The following is a 16,764-nucleotide window of genomic DNA, read 5'->3' as shown; positions in this document are numbered from 1 at the left end:
TTATCATCCTTATTGAAACTGTAAACAGTGGCAGTAAATTGCCTTTTAATATTTTATTTTGCTAAAGCTGGAAAAATGCAATTTGCTGGTGCTCAATTCTTAGCACAAGCATTTCTGAAAGAAGGCTTTTTAAAGGGTCTAGTCAGTTTAACATAGGAATATAGTGACAATAGTAATAAGTAATCAAGGTGGTTAAATCTAGGTAGCTTGTTCAAACTGGGCAACCAGCTGCCAGCTCTATAAGTCCTCAGCTACTCCTGCCAGTTAGCAACGGCAGCTTAGTATGTATGGGTTCAATTAAAAAGTCAGACCGTAACCACCAGCTCCCAGAAAACTGCATGTGGTACTAGAAAACCTTTACTCATCCAGCTGTTGCAAAATACAGTGAAACACTGACAATTGTGGAATGTTTGAATAGAAGCAAAGTAGTGTCTAATATGATCAAAACTATCATATGATCTAATGTTTGAGTTGAGATATTTACTGATGTTTGATAATCTTTTGTTTCTGGTTTGTCTAATTAGAGCATAAACATTACATTTCGTACACTAATTCAATTATATGATATAACTGAGATAATATAAAGATTTTATATCTAAACTGTCTTCCCAGATGTTGTATTCCTTTTCTGCTATCCAGTTTCATCCGTATTAATATTCTTGTTGGTGTTTTTTTTTCTCAGCTTTGGCGGATTTAGTGACATCTGTGGTCACTGTTGGTCACAAAATTTTGATCACCCTCCAAATACCAGAGTTAATGGTAATCCAGTGATAGCATATTTGGAGAAAGAAAACTGCCTAGAAACAACCAACACTGTCGCCTGACAGGATAATATTGAGCAACATAGCAAACCTCATTTTAAAGACACGTTTTGGATTTTAGATGCTTGCTCTTCTGCATTCGTCATGCAAAGTTGTATGTGTCTGTTACCTTGGGTAAATCTCTAGCCTGTTACACATCATCAAATTTATATATGTGGTGGGGATGTCATACTCGACACAAGCAGTGGAAAACAGCATATAGAGGAGCAATTTAAGAACACAAACATGTTCAATCGTTATTGCTAAAAATGTGATTGTGAGAAGGTATCAAATCTGTTATTTTCTTCATATGAAAAAAGTAGAGATTGACACTTCAATGGTTAATATTTGAATGTAAATGATGTTAAAGTTTTAACTTGTGAAACTGCTTACGAAAAAATATAACAATGCATTGTGGGGTAAATGTAGGCCTACCTTCCTATATACAGCAGCTCTGTGGAATAATATCCGTTTGTAATCAGCCTAGTTAATTAAATGTGCTTATTATTTATTGCCCCCCGTTGAGAAATTACACCAATATCATGTGACATGTAAGGTCTTAATCGGCAGTGGATTACGCCTTTGCCTTTGTTAACAGTTTAAGCCAGCCATCGCTCCTTCTCTCCCTACTCGCCTTCCTCTAAGGTCCTTAATGGTGGCGGAAGGAGTCTTCTCCTTTAGCTGTCACCTTCCTTTCTCGTCTCCTCCCCATTGTTTGAAATTAATGTAAAGTGCACTGTCTATATGACCCATTTTAGCAGCCCATTAACATAATTCGGCTGTCGCATTCGGCCAGCGAGTTAATGTACTTGCAAATGACGGGGATAGTGTGTCATATGACCTCAGGGTTTTTAAAAATTAAATGATGAAGTGGGACGCACTCGGCATTAGTGCGGACGTGTCACGGGCAGACTGCGTATATGCGTGACCAAGGTTGTGTATTCTTTTTTCTCTCCCTCTCCCTCTCTCTTCTACCGCTTTTTGATGAAATGGTGTTTAAGATTATGCTAATGTGCGATCTAGATTTTTCTATTTCGGTCTCTGAATTGTTATTAGCGAGGGCCAGTGTAAATGATCTTTTTGCAGTTGAGGGAAATTTGTATTATTGAATATTATTCCTGATGTCATTGTCTGATGGAGTGCTTGTTGCCACGGAATGGCTTACCTTGTAAACAATTACTTACCCGCTGAAAGTAATTACAGAGCACGGAGGCTGCTTTGAAGGGCAGATGCTTCCTTTTGGATGTTCCTTACAGATTTCAAACTAAGCCTCCCCACGCTTTGAATTTTGCAGATGACCCATTATTTTTAGTTATTTTGGCATCCTATAATTGCAAAGGTGGCTGCTGGCTAGTGCACAGAGCTTCTTCAATTGAGCTCTCAAATCATTTGGTTCGCACTTGTGTGTACTACACACCCTCATTCTGAAAGGCTTCATCGAAGGACTTCTGTGTGGTGATATCACGCCTTCTGTTTCATTTGGATATTCAAAAACAGCTTGAGTAATTTGTGTTTTCTAGTCATGGTACACTTATAACTTTCAAGTGTGTGCCACTCCTCAATTGCTTAGGGAATGCCCTTCTTGTTTGCATTAGTGTATTTTGGTTTTGGTCCAGTATATTTTCTGGTATATGACAATATACTGGACCAATGCTGAGGGCGTTGCGGTGTAAGTCTTGACCAGCCTTTCCCAGCTGGTTACACTAGGGCACAACGCGGCTTGTGATTTTTCAAGAATGCTTTCTAAGTACTGCAAACTGCATTCATGTGATCCAGCATGTTTCCTGGCTTGGGTGTGTAGAAATTGTGTGGTTATTGCTCTACCGGAAGTTCTTAAGCCAAGGAGATAAATCTGTTCAGCAGCCTGGATGCCACACCAGTTCCCCTCAGCCCTGAAGGTATTCTACCATATGGTCCATTATTCTGCACAGTGAAGGGGGTGGGTGGGCGGACGTTTACAAGGGTGGGCAGAACAGCAGAGCCCAAACAAATTTAGAAAGGCTACACGATGGAATCTTCACAAAAGACATTGTCTTTTTGAACGGAAAAGGCGTTAAAGACAAAACAAATAATAAAAGAAATAGTGGTTTAGATTACAAAAGGAATGTTATGTTTTGAAATGTATTTTATTCAACGCTGACAGAGAGTGTTACAAACTGACACGTTTTGCAGCCTGGACCATGCTAGTACGAGATCATTAACGATATCACCTTTTCCTCAAAATGTAGGAGAATCACCTTTTTAAATATAAACACATATCCAAGTCTCTATTGTTATGACATTATTCAGTGCTGCGTTTCTGGTAAGGAGAAGCCCTTTTAAAGCTAAATACAGTGGCCGGGCATCCCGCACAGGTTACACGTATTATAGACCCTTAATGGATAAACGTAAATGAGATAAATAATGTCTTAGTTGTGCGGCTGTTAAATAGTTTCAGCGGCGGGGCCTGGCGGACGGCGGGCGGGCCGCACTGACTGCCTGCTGTTTGCCGAGTCGGTCAGAGACGGCAGCTCCGCAGCTGTGAAGCGCTGCATTAGCCGCTCCAGAAAAGATTGCCGTATTTCCACTGACATGGCAGTACATTACCATAATTGGCTTTTCTACATGATGGCACAGAGGAAATAATAATGTCATTTTATTTACAGCCAGAGTGTCCCTGCTACGCGCCGCCTCCACGTTTCTGCCATGCTGTGTAGGTCAAATGACATCTTTTGATCAGCCCTGTCCAAAGACATCAAAGCTGAGTGGCATGTAATGGAGACCTGGTGACAAACCGCATCTAGAAAAGAAATAAGACTGCCAGTTTCCCATTAAAACGCCCGCTAAACAGGCCCTGTTTCCCCCGGACCACTCAAAAACCACTCTGACCACCTAAATCAGATGAATGAAGCCAGGCTGAATTGGACATTAGTACCACAAATGACTGCTGTGATTGCCCCCTTCTAAAATCAAATAAAATAAATAAATAAATAAAAAAACCGAGAGAGAGGGATAGGGAGAGCCGGGGAGAGGGGGGCGGGGGGGGGGGGGGGGCGGAGGGGGGGAGAGAAGAAATCAACCAGTGAACCATGCGAGTTACAGTTCGACTGGTCTCATCCCATTTCATTTTTGTTCGAGCGCTGGCCCGGGTTCCTTATCCAGTTTATTTAGGTTTGACACCGGCCAAATGCTGTTGCGCTCACAGCCTGACAGATATTTTCATTGATTTTGCAACTGGCAGACACTCTGAACGAAGGGAAAAAGATGAGGGTGGAAAAAACAAAACAGCAGGATTTTCTCAGAAATATTCTGTAAGCAGTGGTCATTTGGAAGAGGGGAGATTTTTCTAGTTTTTTCTAGTTCCACCCTCATTTTCTTTGTTATACATGCACTGACATGCCTGCTTAGGGCCAAAAATGTTTTCCAGGCTTGAGATGATTGAAAAATGTCTGCACTAGTTCATTCAGACCGTTCCTATGCAATAAGCAATGAGACGGTTGATGCGTCGTTATGCGTGAGAGAAAATTAGCCGTGTATCGAGAACCCCAGCTTCAGTCTATATAGCATGTCAATACCGTACAATGATAAAATGTCACCCCCTCTGTCAGGGTAATAATTGAAAGAGGCAAACTTTTATTCCCGTACGTGTCCGTTGTAAAAATATATTTCAGCCAAATATGTCGCGTATTCGAAAACACAGGGGAAATAAACACACAAAAACATAACCCCTCACTTGGGGGAAAAAATATGAAAAAAAAAAAAAAAAAAAAAACACAAACTTAGGTTTAAATTTTGCCGGATGGCTGTCCGGCAAGCGTGCATGCGGTGGGGGATGATAGATAGATTGTGATGGGAATAAAGTATGGATGTCATGTCATCTGACCTGGCTTGGCTAGTCGGACAGTCTGATCTCTGGTGCCTGTGACATTGAGGCCCGGTCCTGTCCTGTTGCGGTGTCACCTGTCTCTGGCTGAACCGGGGACATCCAGAGCCGAAGTGACAGCCGCTCTGTCGGCACAGATGGCCCCGCTCCACCATCCCAGCCGTCACCGGTCCCGCGGCGGAAGAAGGCGGATGCGTACCGCGGCTCCGTGACTCCCTTTCCCCTGCCTCTCGCGTGTCCGTGCGGGCCCCATGCGGTCTCTGGAAGTCTGCGCAACGCAGTCGCAGGGCTAATTATGTGTGTCGGGAAGAAACCCAGTTATGAATTTATTTGTTTGAACCTCCCCCCCCCCCCCCACCAGGAGAAAACCTGTACGGTGCAACTTATCATTCTTGTGTCTTTTTTTGGCAGCCAACTTTGGGGCTGAACATGTCCGATTCCCACCCTAATTCGGAATGTCCAATTATCTGCAACCTCTGCCGCGCTCATGGGCGAACCCCGCTGCCAATTCGGGACAGTGTAGACATCCGCGGTTCCCCCCCCGAAATACGTGGTGTCACCGTCTGCTTCTTTTCATACAGCTAGGCTGGCATAGGGTGGAGTCAGAGGAAGACCTTTCATATGTTGCTTAGATATGCAGGCCATGGGCGCCCAATCAATTGGCGGTAGTTACTAGAGAGTGATTTAATGTGGCCCCCTAACTGACTGAACCCTTCCATACCCTAGGCCATACCCTGCTCAACCCTGTTCCTGGAGATCTGCGGTCCATAGGTTTTCATTTCAACCATAATTTGGCAATAGCAGCTTAAGGATATCTCTCTCTTGCTGTTGAATGAGGTGTCCTTTGTTAGGGTTGGAGTGAAAACCTACAGGATCTGCCTTGGATGATGCAATTGCCAACTACGTGTGGCCCTACAGAGCTACCGGCCATAGTCGGCACTGGCGCAGACCAGATTTCATAAAGAACATAGGGCTCATGGATGCCACACAGGGTGATGACTCAACCAAAAGCAAATCCCTAGCTAGACATGTAACTCTTTATACATGGTGTGAAAGTTGCAATTTATGAATGGCAAACGCATTGAATCCTTGAATGTTGTTACAAAAATTCCATCTTAAGAAGGTATGAAATTTGTTATTTTTTAATATGAAAAAATTGTGGGTTGACTCTTCAAGGACAGATATTGATTGAATCCAGGCCAGCCTGACTGAGTTTGCCACTGATGTTTTTCAGTTCCTTTGACAGTTGATTGGCAGTGCTCACAGGGTGCCTCCTCTCATACTCCCTAACTGTTTTGTTTTGTGGGCAGGAGGTTTTCAGCTGTCCACACAGTAGGAAATGCAAACCATGTCTCATCACGCTGTTGTGGAGTGTTATTGAGTGTTATCTATCGGACGTGCTCGCTTTGACCCAAGAATTCCCAGCATACATTCACGGTTTTTAACAGATGACGCAGACATGACAAAACAAATGTGCCAGGGTTGAGATCAAAGGCCTCCTGGCCTGGAGGATGAATCTCCTCAAATTGTGAGGGGCTTTCGTTCTTGTCCCCAATACCCCGCATGACCTATCTGTTGTCTTAAGTGCACTATAAATGTGCATTTCATAACTCTAACTACCTGTCCTTAGTGCTACAGTCACTCGAGCGTGATTCTGTGCTCCAGTCTTTGAAGATAGATGGTATTGTATGTTCTTTTTCTGGAATTCTAGGAAAATAATCAGCGCGTCACATTGTTTTCTTTCTTTAAAGAAAATATGAAATGTAGAACAAATGTGGATCAAAATAATTCGCATTGGGAATGAAAGGAAAATAACAAGCATCAGATTTATTGCAATAACCATAATATTAGATTTAAAGCACATTTATATACATAATTTATAGGGCCGCACACACACACACACACACACACACACACTCACACTGCAGTAAATGTAGCAGCGTACACGTATCAGGTATTACGTCCACTCAGATTATGATATGGCAGGTTTGTGCACCGTTTGAAGCTGACAGCACATCTGGTTCATCAGGAAAGACTGATACTGGCATCTAGGACACACATTTCATGGTGCGGGCAGGAGATGAAGAGGAAACTGAGGAGCCTGTGTCTGTCTCTATCTCTTTTTCCACTCTCCTCCTTCCCCTCGTCGTCTCTCTCTCTCTGTAAAGCCCAGAACCGGGCGCAGTAGCGGTGTTTTTTGGGGGAAATCAGAAGTGAGTGATTTTGCCGTTGCGCCCGTCTCATTATGCGATCTGGCTGTAGTTTCGCGCCGTGCCGCGCGGGTTTTAGCGCGCCGCACATAATCACCCCGGGATGCGGTCGCGATTAGTCGTCCTTTAGTTCTCGCTTGCTCAGAGGTGTACAAATTTGCCTATCGTGTCGCCCGAGCCACCCGGCTCCTTTGTTACGCTTGTAGCGCTCGTGTTTAGGCTGGCTGGTGCCCGGCTCGCCCCGGTAAGCTCCTCGGAATCCGCTTCCGTCCACAAGTTGTTTACGTGCCCGTGCTTACAGTACCGTACTTCTCGGTCCTTCTCTCTCCGAGCCATTCTCTCCTTACTCCTTTGTTGCCGTTCCGCAGGCAAGGTTTGCCAGCTGCTTGGTCCTACCTTTTCAGAATTTCTTTTTTTTTTTTTTTTTTGCGTGACACCTTCTTTCACAAATTCTGGCGAAGGCTTTCTGGCTTGCCAGGAATTGAATTACATCTCGCATGATGAATCATCTTCGCTCTTAAGCACATGACAGACCGCGCCATCTACGCTGTTAAACCGCGGTCTGATTCCGGCATGCAGATGTCAAGTTTCAGCCGTAATGGTGGGAACCTTGTCAAGGGCCAAATCAGGGCTAAAATCTTTAATCTCTCCATTTCCTCTTCGCTCTTCTCTGTCCCCTGTGTTACCTCGTTTTGTTTCTCGATCTGTCTTCTATTTCTCAGTGGTTTCTAATCTAATTTTATCAACCATCTTTACACCCTCTAGCAAGAAATACACTTGAAAAGTGCTACCCTCTACATACATCTAACCCCCCACCCCCCCCTCCCCATAATTTTTCTCTTTCACCTCCCTACCTCCAACTTTAATCACAGCATCTGATTATGTTTTGAAGAGCAGTGGGGAGGCAGCCAGAGGCTGCTGTTACTCTTGCTGTGAGAAACACATTTTGCCTTTTTTTTTTTACTTTTAAAAAAAGGAAGTGTCGTTTTGTTTGTCTCCAGTGCCGCATCACAGGCAGCAGATAAGTCCAGGGAATTTAATCCTACCGCTCCGAGTTAAGCGCTTAGCAACACATAGCCCCCATTCACCGCTCATCAGGAAAATTAATAAAATGGAATGTTGCCGCTTTCATCTTTTTTCCTCATCTTTTTAGTTGGTGCTGCAGAATCAGCCCATGTTGTTGAGCGTTCAGACGCACTGTTATTCAGCAGTGCCCATTGTCTGGTGTAAAAGATTCTGAGCAGTAAAAAAGACAGAAAGCGGCATAGCTTGCTTTGTGTGAAGCAGCTAAAACATTTTTTTGGATGTCTTCTCTCATGCTCTTGTAATCTTGTATGCTTTCATATCTCCAAATGTAACACTCATTCATAGACTGTATATGATTCTGTTTCAGCAAGGATACAACAAATACTTTATATAGTAGTTGGGTGAAATATAAATATGTGAAAAGCTACTCACAAATTAAGATTGTTGGATGGATTAGGGTGATAAAAGAGGGCAGACAGTAATGTAAAAGACTCTATTTGGGAATGAAATTGTTGAAGGTAGCAGTCCAGATTTTGCAACGTAAGGCCCGCATGATTTACAAGTCTGGTTATCCAGCGTCGGACAAGTTCGGGTCTACTGCCCCTTAGCTACTCCTGCCCCTCCTTCCCACCCCCCACCCCCCCAAACACATGGCTTTCTGAGATTTAGCACAGCACGGACCGTGACAACATGACATGTCATTTCCACTCACATTTCAGTGCCGCTAGCTGAGAGAACTTTCTGTCTGCCGTCAACTTAACATTTCGTAAGCAGGGCCCCTGCCTCTTCGGGCAATAACTCATCCGCAATCGCAGATTCTGAGGCGCCTGTGTGCATGCCACAGCAGAAGAGGGAACTGTACTAGAGTGCTTATAACTAACGGTGGAAATAAAAATGTGTTTAAATACATGGCTATTTTTGTACAGCAGCTTTCAGGCCACAAAATGCCACACTTGGGTAATTTTGTGATTAATCTTTACCAAATGTGTCTGGTGTGCGTGAATCTAGTTGATGTAGAGAAGTAAGCCACTGCATACTAGGTTTGTTTTATAATGAAAAAAATGTTCGGACAAAAAATAAAGGGGACACATAATGATGAAAGTAGCAGTGGAAATTAACAATGGCTGTTAAATTATTGTTTAGCTGCAGTTGTAAAGTAATAGATTGAATATTTTTTTTTATGTAATAACATAATTGGTTTTGTTATCCCAGAAGGTGCATTTTGATTTCTTGACAGTGTCCTATACTTGTGGTTCCTGACAAGAGCTGTTGCACCCCCCCTCCCCTTTCCCACACACACACACACACACACACACACACACACACACACATGCACACACACGCACCCTCCCCTCCCAGTGGCGTGTCTGTGTTTGTAGATAATTCTGAAGTAGGGAGTCAAACATCTACTCAGGGCCAATTGTTAGATTTCCCCAGGGAAAGAGATTTGAGTTGGGCAGTGAGGAAGAGAGAAAGAGATATCTGTCTGGAATGAGGGTGATTTGATATATACCGTTTTGGCAACAAGACCTTGTCAAGCAACCTTGTAAAATGCTGAGTTTTTTTATGATTATTATTCGTGCTAACATGAAATATATGTGTTGTTGGCGCATATTAACAATGATGGTATGTTGTGAATACATGAATATCGGCGGTTCATGCTTGTCATACACTGCATGACCATAAGCTTTTCATGTAACATGCCCCTGAAGGCAGCAATTGTCACTGAATATCATGGGTAACAAGCTCTGTATAACTTGGAGTCTGTTTGTGGCTAAAACAGCTTTATTTATCTGACGTCATGGTTAGCCCACATCAAAAAATGTGGGGTAATAAGCTGTTACCAAAAGAGCTTATACTGCTCAGTGACAAAAGCTCACACATCCATTTAACCAAAAAACAAAACAAAATAAAACACTATCAACTCATGCAGTTTCACAATGCCATTCAGTACAGTTTTCATTATATATTCATATATACAGTAATATACAGTAAAAGCTGCTGTTTAGTAACATTAATAACAATAATAATAATAATAATAATAATAATAATAATAATACAAATAATAATACTACTACTAATAATAATAACAACATCCTATTTAGCAGGAATATTAGACATTCATTGTTATATAAATGTATACTGCTCTATATATTCATTTATTTTCTCATGCTAGCTGATTTTCACTACATTACCATAGGGTCTAAGAATCTGGTTCATTTATTTCTGATTAGGAAATGCGATTAAATCTACAACAAATCAACTAATGAGCAAGGTATCTTGTCAGCTACCTAGCATCACAAAGAAATTAATATCTAGTTATGATGTGCCAGATTTCAGCAAGTAGTTTGATTGACAGATAGCTATACGAGCTTCATAACATTTCATAACATAACAGAATGTGATAACCTGTTATGTTGCTGTTTAGAATAAAAGCGAAATAGATAAAGCTACCGTAACTCCCTCTGAAATGAGTGTCTCAATCAGGCTCAGTGCAGTCAGGCTCAGTAGCAGCACAGTCACAGGGCATCTCATCTTACAAGCTCATTTGTAAGCACTCCAAAAAGCCAGGCTGCACTATACCACTTGACACCCTCAGGACAGGTATGAGCTTTTTCTTTAGCAATTATTTCCTAATTTGGTGGGCAAGCACAACTGATGCTGGAACACCATTGATTTTGGAGTTTATGAACTAGTTTGAAACGTGTTTGTTTACCATTCTAAGTCACACTTAAAGAAGAAAAATGACAGAACTTGAACCCTGGATATATTCATTTTTTCCAGCGATGCTGCATTTATTTAGAAATTTGTTCAATTTAGCACAATTTATTTACAATGTTGTGCTGTATATTCAGAAGCAAGTATTGCTCGTTGTTCATAGAAACTTGGTGGGTTTATTATGTTTTTCAATCTACGTTTAATAATCCTACTATGCATTTCCATTAGCTGACAGCTTGTATTGAGAGGGGGAGTGTAGGACATTTCAGGACAGGAGAAATAACTTTGTATGACCACGAGAAAGCAATTTCCCCATATTAGGAAGATAGGCGACTATAAAACTGCTGTTTATACTTTCATCAAATACTAAATGTATAAATGTTTGGAATGCTTATCATGTATGTTAAAGACTTCATTTTATGTGTTAATACAACTTCATTGCATGGTGGGAGGAAACACAGCTTGTGTGTGTGTGTTGAAATAATGAAAACAGCACAGAAGTATAAAACCATACTATTAGTACTGTACTACGACAGTAATGAAATGGCGCATTATTACATCACATAAAAGCATACATGATTTTCTTGGTTTTCTCCTTATTTTCAAGATTAATTTTCCTTTCATCATTTACTCGTTGCCTCTCTGTCACTTTCAAGTTGAAAAACTACAGCTGTGTGTCCCTGATCCCTTTGACCCCTGCTGTCCTGTAATAGTCGATAGCTTTGTTACTCAGCCCCGTGAAGGGTAACATCTATCATAGTCAAGATATGGATATTTGGTGCTTTATAATTGCCAACCTGTGTGCCCTGCCAAGACTATTGACAAAAAAAATCTCTGGAGAATCATTACACACAGCATGCGCAAACAGAATCCTGTATTTGTGCTCTGACCTGAGCATACAGATATACTACATTCTGAGCCTCCTTCAACAAAAGTTGATCAATTTTAAAGGGTATGTAAAGAATGCACCCTGAAAAGAAGGAGTTTGAAGTTTGAAAAAAATTATGCAATGTAATGAAAACTGCATTTGTTTTGTTCTGGAGAAAAATGTGGAGCATTTCAGAATTAAAGTATTTAGTCAAACAAGTATACACACCGAGGTCATAATTACTTAGTATGCTCAAACCAAGCACCCAGGATGCTAAGAGACTTGTTTCCCCCTCTTGACCTTCTTTTTGTCGTTTCTTTCTGTTTTCCAGCTTATGTACCCGAGGATGAGCTCAAGGCAGCCACAGACGAGGAGCACCTGCAGGATGACGGCCTGTCCCTGGATGGCCAGGATGCAGAGTTCCTGTGCACGGAGGAGGAGGACGGCAAGGACCCGCCCAGCTACCAGAACTCCCCCTTCAGCACGGCCACCAACCCAGACGCCGGGTACGGCTCCCCGCTTAGCGACGGCAGCGAGCGGTTGGCCGACTACAAGAGCACCTCCTCTAAGGATGGCCAGGAGAAGGAGGAGGCCTGCGTCACAGACAGTGCCCTCTCCCTGCAGGACAGCCTGGCGCAGATGAAAGCCGTCTATGCAAACCTGATCTCTGACGCCTCCTGGTCCAGCATCGCCATGGACATCATGAAGGCCAAGCCTGCAGTGGGCAGTGGCAGCAACAGCAGCAGCCACAATGGGAGGAGCAGTGGCATCATCAACAATCACGTCAACAGCAGCAGCAGCAGCAGCAGTAGCGCAAACATCTCTGCCACGACTACTCCCACAACCACCACCACCACCACCAATATCCACAACAACAGCAACACCGGCAGCAATGGCAACAGCAGCACCAGTGCGACCAATGGCGGGGGCATCACCTATGACTGGCACCAAGCCGCTCTAGCTAAAACCCTGCAACAGACCCCTTACCATCTTCTGCCAGAGCCTAGCCTCTTCAGCACCGTGCAACTGTACAGGCAGAACAACAAACTCTATGGCCCTGTCTTCACCGGGGCCAGCAAGTTCAGGTGCAAGGACTGCAGTGCAGCCTATGACACCCTGGTGGGTCTTACTGTGCACATGAATGAGACGGGTCACTATCGGGATGACAACAAGGACAAGGAGGAGGACAGGGGCAAGAGATGGTCCAAGCCAAGGAAGCGCTCCTTGATGGAGATGGAGGGCAAGGAGGATGCCCAGAAAGTCCTCAAGTGTATGTACTGTGGGCACTCCTTTGAATCCCTGCAGGACCTGAGCGTCCACATGATTAAAACGAAACATTACCAGAAAGTGCCTCTTAAAGAACCGGTGCCAGCCTTGGCTTCCAAGTTGGTTCACTCTACCAAAAAACGAGCACTTCAGGACTTGGTTTCTCCTTGTTCTCCAGAGACAGTCAGTGGCATACCCCTTGGGGACAGCATGAAAGACCCAAAGGTAGTCAATCCCTATGTCACACCCAACAACCGTTATGGCTATCAGAACGGAGCCAGCTACACCTGGCAGTTTGAGGCACGCAAGGCCCAGATCCTGAAGTGCATGGAGTGCGGGAGTTCCCACGATACCTTGCAACAGCTCACTGCCCACATGATGGTCACCGGACACTTTCTCAAAGTCACCAACTCTGCTTCAAAAAAAGGGAAGCAGCTGGTCTTTGACCCCGTGGTAGAAGAAAAAATCCAGTCGATCCCTCTGCCCCCCACCACAACAAGGCTGCCAGTTCCTAATATTAAGTCTCAGCCCCAGTCCCCTGCACACTCCTCCTCAGGGTCTGAGGACAAGAAAGAGCCGGAAGAAGAGCGAATGGAGGTGAACGAACCTGAGAAAAAGATCAAAGAGGAGAAAGAGGAACCTGGCGAGAAGTCTGATGTGAACTCGACATATAGGTACCTCAGAGAGGAGGACTTGGAAGAAACTCCCAAGGGGGGAATAGATATACTTAAGTCCCTTGAAAACACAGTGTCCAGTGCAATCAGCAAGGCCCAGACGGGTACTCCCACTTGGGGGGGATATCCCAGCATTCACGCTGCCTACCAGCTCCAAGGCTCGATGAAATCCTCCCTGTCTGCTGTGCAGAGTGTGCAGGTGCAGCCGACGTTCAACAGCGGCCTGAAAGCCCTGTCATCTGACCCAGGCCCACTGATCCATTCCCCCCAGAGCCCCTCTCCACCACACCCCCACAGAAACAACGTCTCAGCCATGGAGGAGCTGGTGGAGAAGGTAATAGGGAAGACAACGTCAGTGAAGAAGGAGAAGGAGGAGAAGGCCTCAGACAAGGGAAAACCAGTACCGGTCAAAGTACCTTCCCCGATGTCCACAAACGAGTACAGCCGGGACTCTCCCAGGCCAGACGACCTCAGCTGTGGGAAGATGGCGAAGAATGGACATGCCACCGCTCCATATACAGAGACTGTCTGTAAGAGGGAGCCGAAAGAGACCCCGGTAGATAATAACCACCTGAAGAATGGGACAGAGGCTCTTGCTTCACCAGTCAGCAATGGCTGCAACAGTTTGGGAATAATCACTGATCATTCACCAGAACAGCCTTTCGTGAATCCCCTCAGTGCGTTGCAGTCCATCATGAACACTCACCTGGGCAAGGCGTCCAAGCCTGCAGGCCCCACCCTGGACCCCCTGGCCATGCTGTACAAAATCAGTAACAGCATGATGGAAAAGCCCGTCTACAACCCTACTCAGGTTAAGCCAGCAGAATCTATAAACAGATATTACTATGAGTGCAATGACCAGCCCATTGACTTGAGGAAGTCAAAAAATGGCAATGGTAGCACCAACCACAACAGCTCATCGACTACGGTTAATAGCAACGGTGGTGGTGGCAACCGACCCATTCTCTCCAGTCTGTCAGAGTCTGTCTCATCGCCACTCAGAGAGAATGCGCTGATGGACATTTCTGACATGGTAAAGAACCTCACGGGTCGTCTGACACCGAAATCCTCAACCCCGTCCTCCGTCTCGGAGAAGTCTGATGCTGACGGTAGTGCGTTTGATGATACGCTGGAGGAGCTGTCCCCTGTCCAGAAGCGGAAGGGACGGCAGTCCAACTGGAACCCTCAACATCTCCTCATCCTCCAAGCCCAGTTTGCCTCCAGCCTCCGGGAGACCCCAGAGGGCAAGTATCTGATGACTGACCTGGGCCCACAGGAGCGTGTGCACATCTGTAAATTCACTGGCCTCTCCATGACCACCATCTCTCACTGGCTGGCCAACGTGAAGTACCAGCTAAGGCGGACAGGTGGGACCAAGTTCCTGAAGAACATTGACTCGGGCCAGCCGGTGTTCCTCTGCAGCGACTGCGCCTCTCAGTTCAGGACTCCATCCAGCTACATCGGCCACCTGGAGTCACATTTAGGCTTCAGTCTGAAGGACCTCTCCAAGCTATCCGTAGACCACATCAGGGAGCAGCAGGCAGTCTCCACGGCGATAACGGACAAGACGTTCAGCCCCCTGGGGCTTGCCGAGGACGACTCTGGCTCCATATTCCAGTGTAAGCTGTGCAACCGGACTTTTGTCAGCAAGCACGCAGTCAAACTGCACCTTAGCAAAACACACGGCAAATCACCAGAGGATCACCTGATCTACGTCACCGAGCTAGAGAGGCTGGAGAAACCGTAAAAACAGTCCAGGGGAGCAGCTGTGTAATCTGACCAGAGAATCATTGCACTAAACGTTGATCACAGTACTGCACTGGGCCTGAACTGAGCCTTCAAAATCAGTCTTACTTATATTGTGAAACTGCCTAACTGGACCATGTTGATTTTTTCCTGTTTAATTTCTCTTTTTTTGTTTTCTAACACTTATTTTGTAACATATTTATATGCTATTTGTCTGATCTGTGCATGTCATTTAGTGACTCAAGGTTAAACACTAGTTTTCTCTTCTGTTTATGCTCTCCAAAAAATATAAAAAATTATAAAAATATAAAAACACTACTGTCTATATGGAGACTATAGAGGGGGCTGAAGCAAAAAATAAAAAATAAAAAAATGAGAACCATGTAAAATAATGAATATGAAGTTACTGAAATTAAATGTATACACCAAAATAACGGGTGAGCCCTTTTGAAGACTGAAGTTGCACCTTAAATACGTGTAAAAGTTTTATTTTGCAAAGAAAAACCAGTATTTTTATTTTGTCAGTATCATACACACTTAATTAATTTCAATGATCGACCATGGATTTTCTTTAGGCAATTTTCAATTGAATTAGTAGTCTGCAACATTTAAAAAAAACATTTCGGAGGAATTCTCAAATACTACAAATATAAATTATGAACACTTTTAAAGAAGGGGAAATTCAGTTGCTGCTTTTGGTTAAAAAAAACAGTTGAAAGAAATAACAGTATGCAAGTTTGTTTTTAACTACACATGATGTTTCTCTTCATTGTAAAGTATCACTTTATAATAATTTCCAAATACTGAATATGGTTTGTTACAATTTATCTTTCTATTGTGTGTCGCTTCAATTTCAGCCCATAAAAAGAAAATTTAAGACCGTTACAGGCAAATGATTAGAAACATGTAAAAACTACATAGAACATATCTTGCCATTTGCAACAGCTCTGCATTCTTTGTACTTTAAGACTGTGTGCATTCTTTAACTTTTATATTGTCATTTTATATATAAAAAATAAAAACAAAACAAATTCTGTATATAAGTATATACTGTAGAGCCTCAAGATTTCCTTTTTTGTTTTTTTGTTTTTGTTTTTTTTAAATGAAATTTTAGCTCCTCCCGCCTGGTTTACGGAAATAGTTTTACCTATTCTTGCATCCGTTTGATGCATGATATTGTGTGAAAATAAATGAGCAATGCACAATGAATATACATTTCAATGTTTTATCATTAATGTTGTAAAAATGTTTTGGCTCTCACCAATAAACTTTTTTGTTTCAGTTTTCCCTCAATTGTAAAATAAATCCTAAAGCAGTTCTTGGTAATACTGTTGGTTTTTTCAATCTTTTCATATGAAACATGGATTGTACTGTATGCAATGATCTGATTACAATATGCACTGACATTCTGAAATAATATAAACATTTTAAACATTTTACAAGGTATCATTTATAAAAATTTGGATTTACTTATACAAGTAGTCAGTGGAAGCTTATATTTCCGATTTTTTATATTGTCCTCTGAGACTGTCTTGTTCCACAAGTAGAGTAGTAACTTTTCAGGTAATTTAACTTTTTCAGCTAAATGTCAGAA

At 43.2% G+C, this 16,764-nt stretch overlaps 1 protein-coding gene across 1 annotated transcript in view; it reads left to right on the top strand.

The window, feature by feature from the left end:
- The window catches only part of tshz1 (teashirt zinc finger homeobox 1), a 47,374-nt gene extending 30,878 nt beyond the window's left edge, over nucleotides 1-16,496 (top strand). The window contains exon 3 of the mRNA XM_061244650.1: nucleotides 11,816-16,496. Within this exon, the coding sequence (XP_061100634.1) occupies nucleotides 11,816-15,171 (3,356 nt within the window). The 3' untranslated portion in view covers nucleotides 15,172-16,496. The remainder of the gene's footprint in view (nucleotides 1-11,815) is intronic.
- Nucleotides 16,497-16,764: the final 268 nt, after the last annotated feature.

This window comes from Conger conger, chromosome 1 (assembly GCF_963514075.1).
Source record: "Conger conger chromosome 1, fConCon1.1, whole genome shotgun sequence".
Classification (NCBI taxonomy): domain Eukaryota; kingdom Metazoa; phylum Chordata; class Actinopteri; order Anguilliformes; family Congridae; genus Conger; species Conger conger.
The sequence above is the reverse complement of the archived record's forward strand: the minus strand, read 5'-3'. Positions and strand labels throughout refer to the sequence as shown.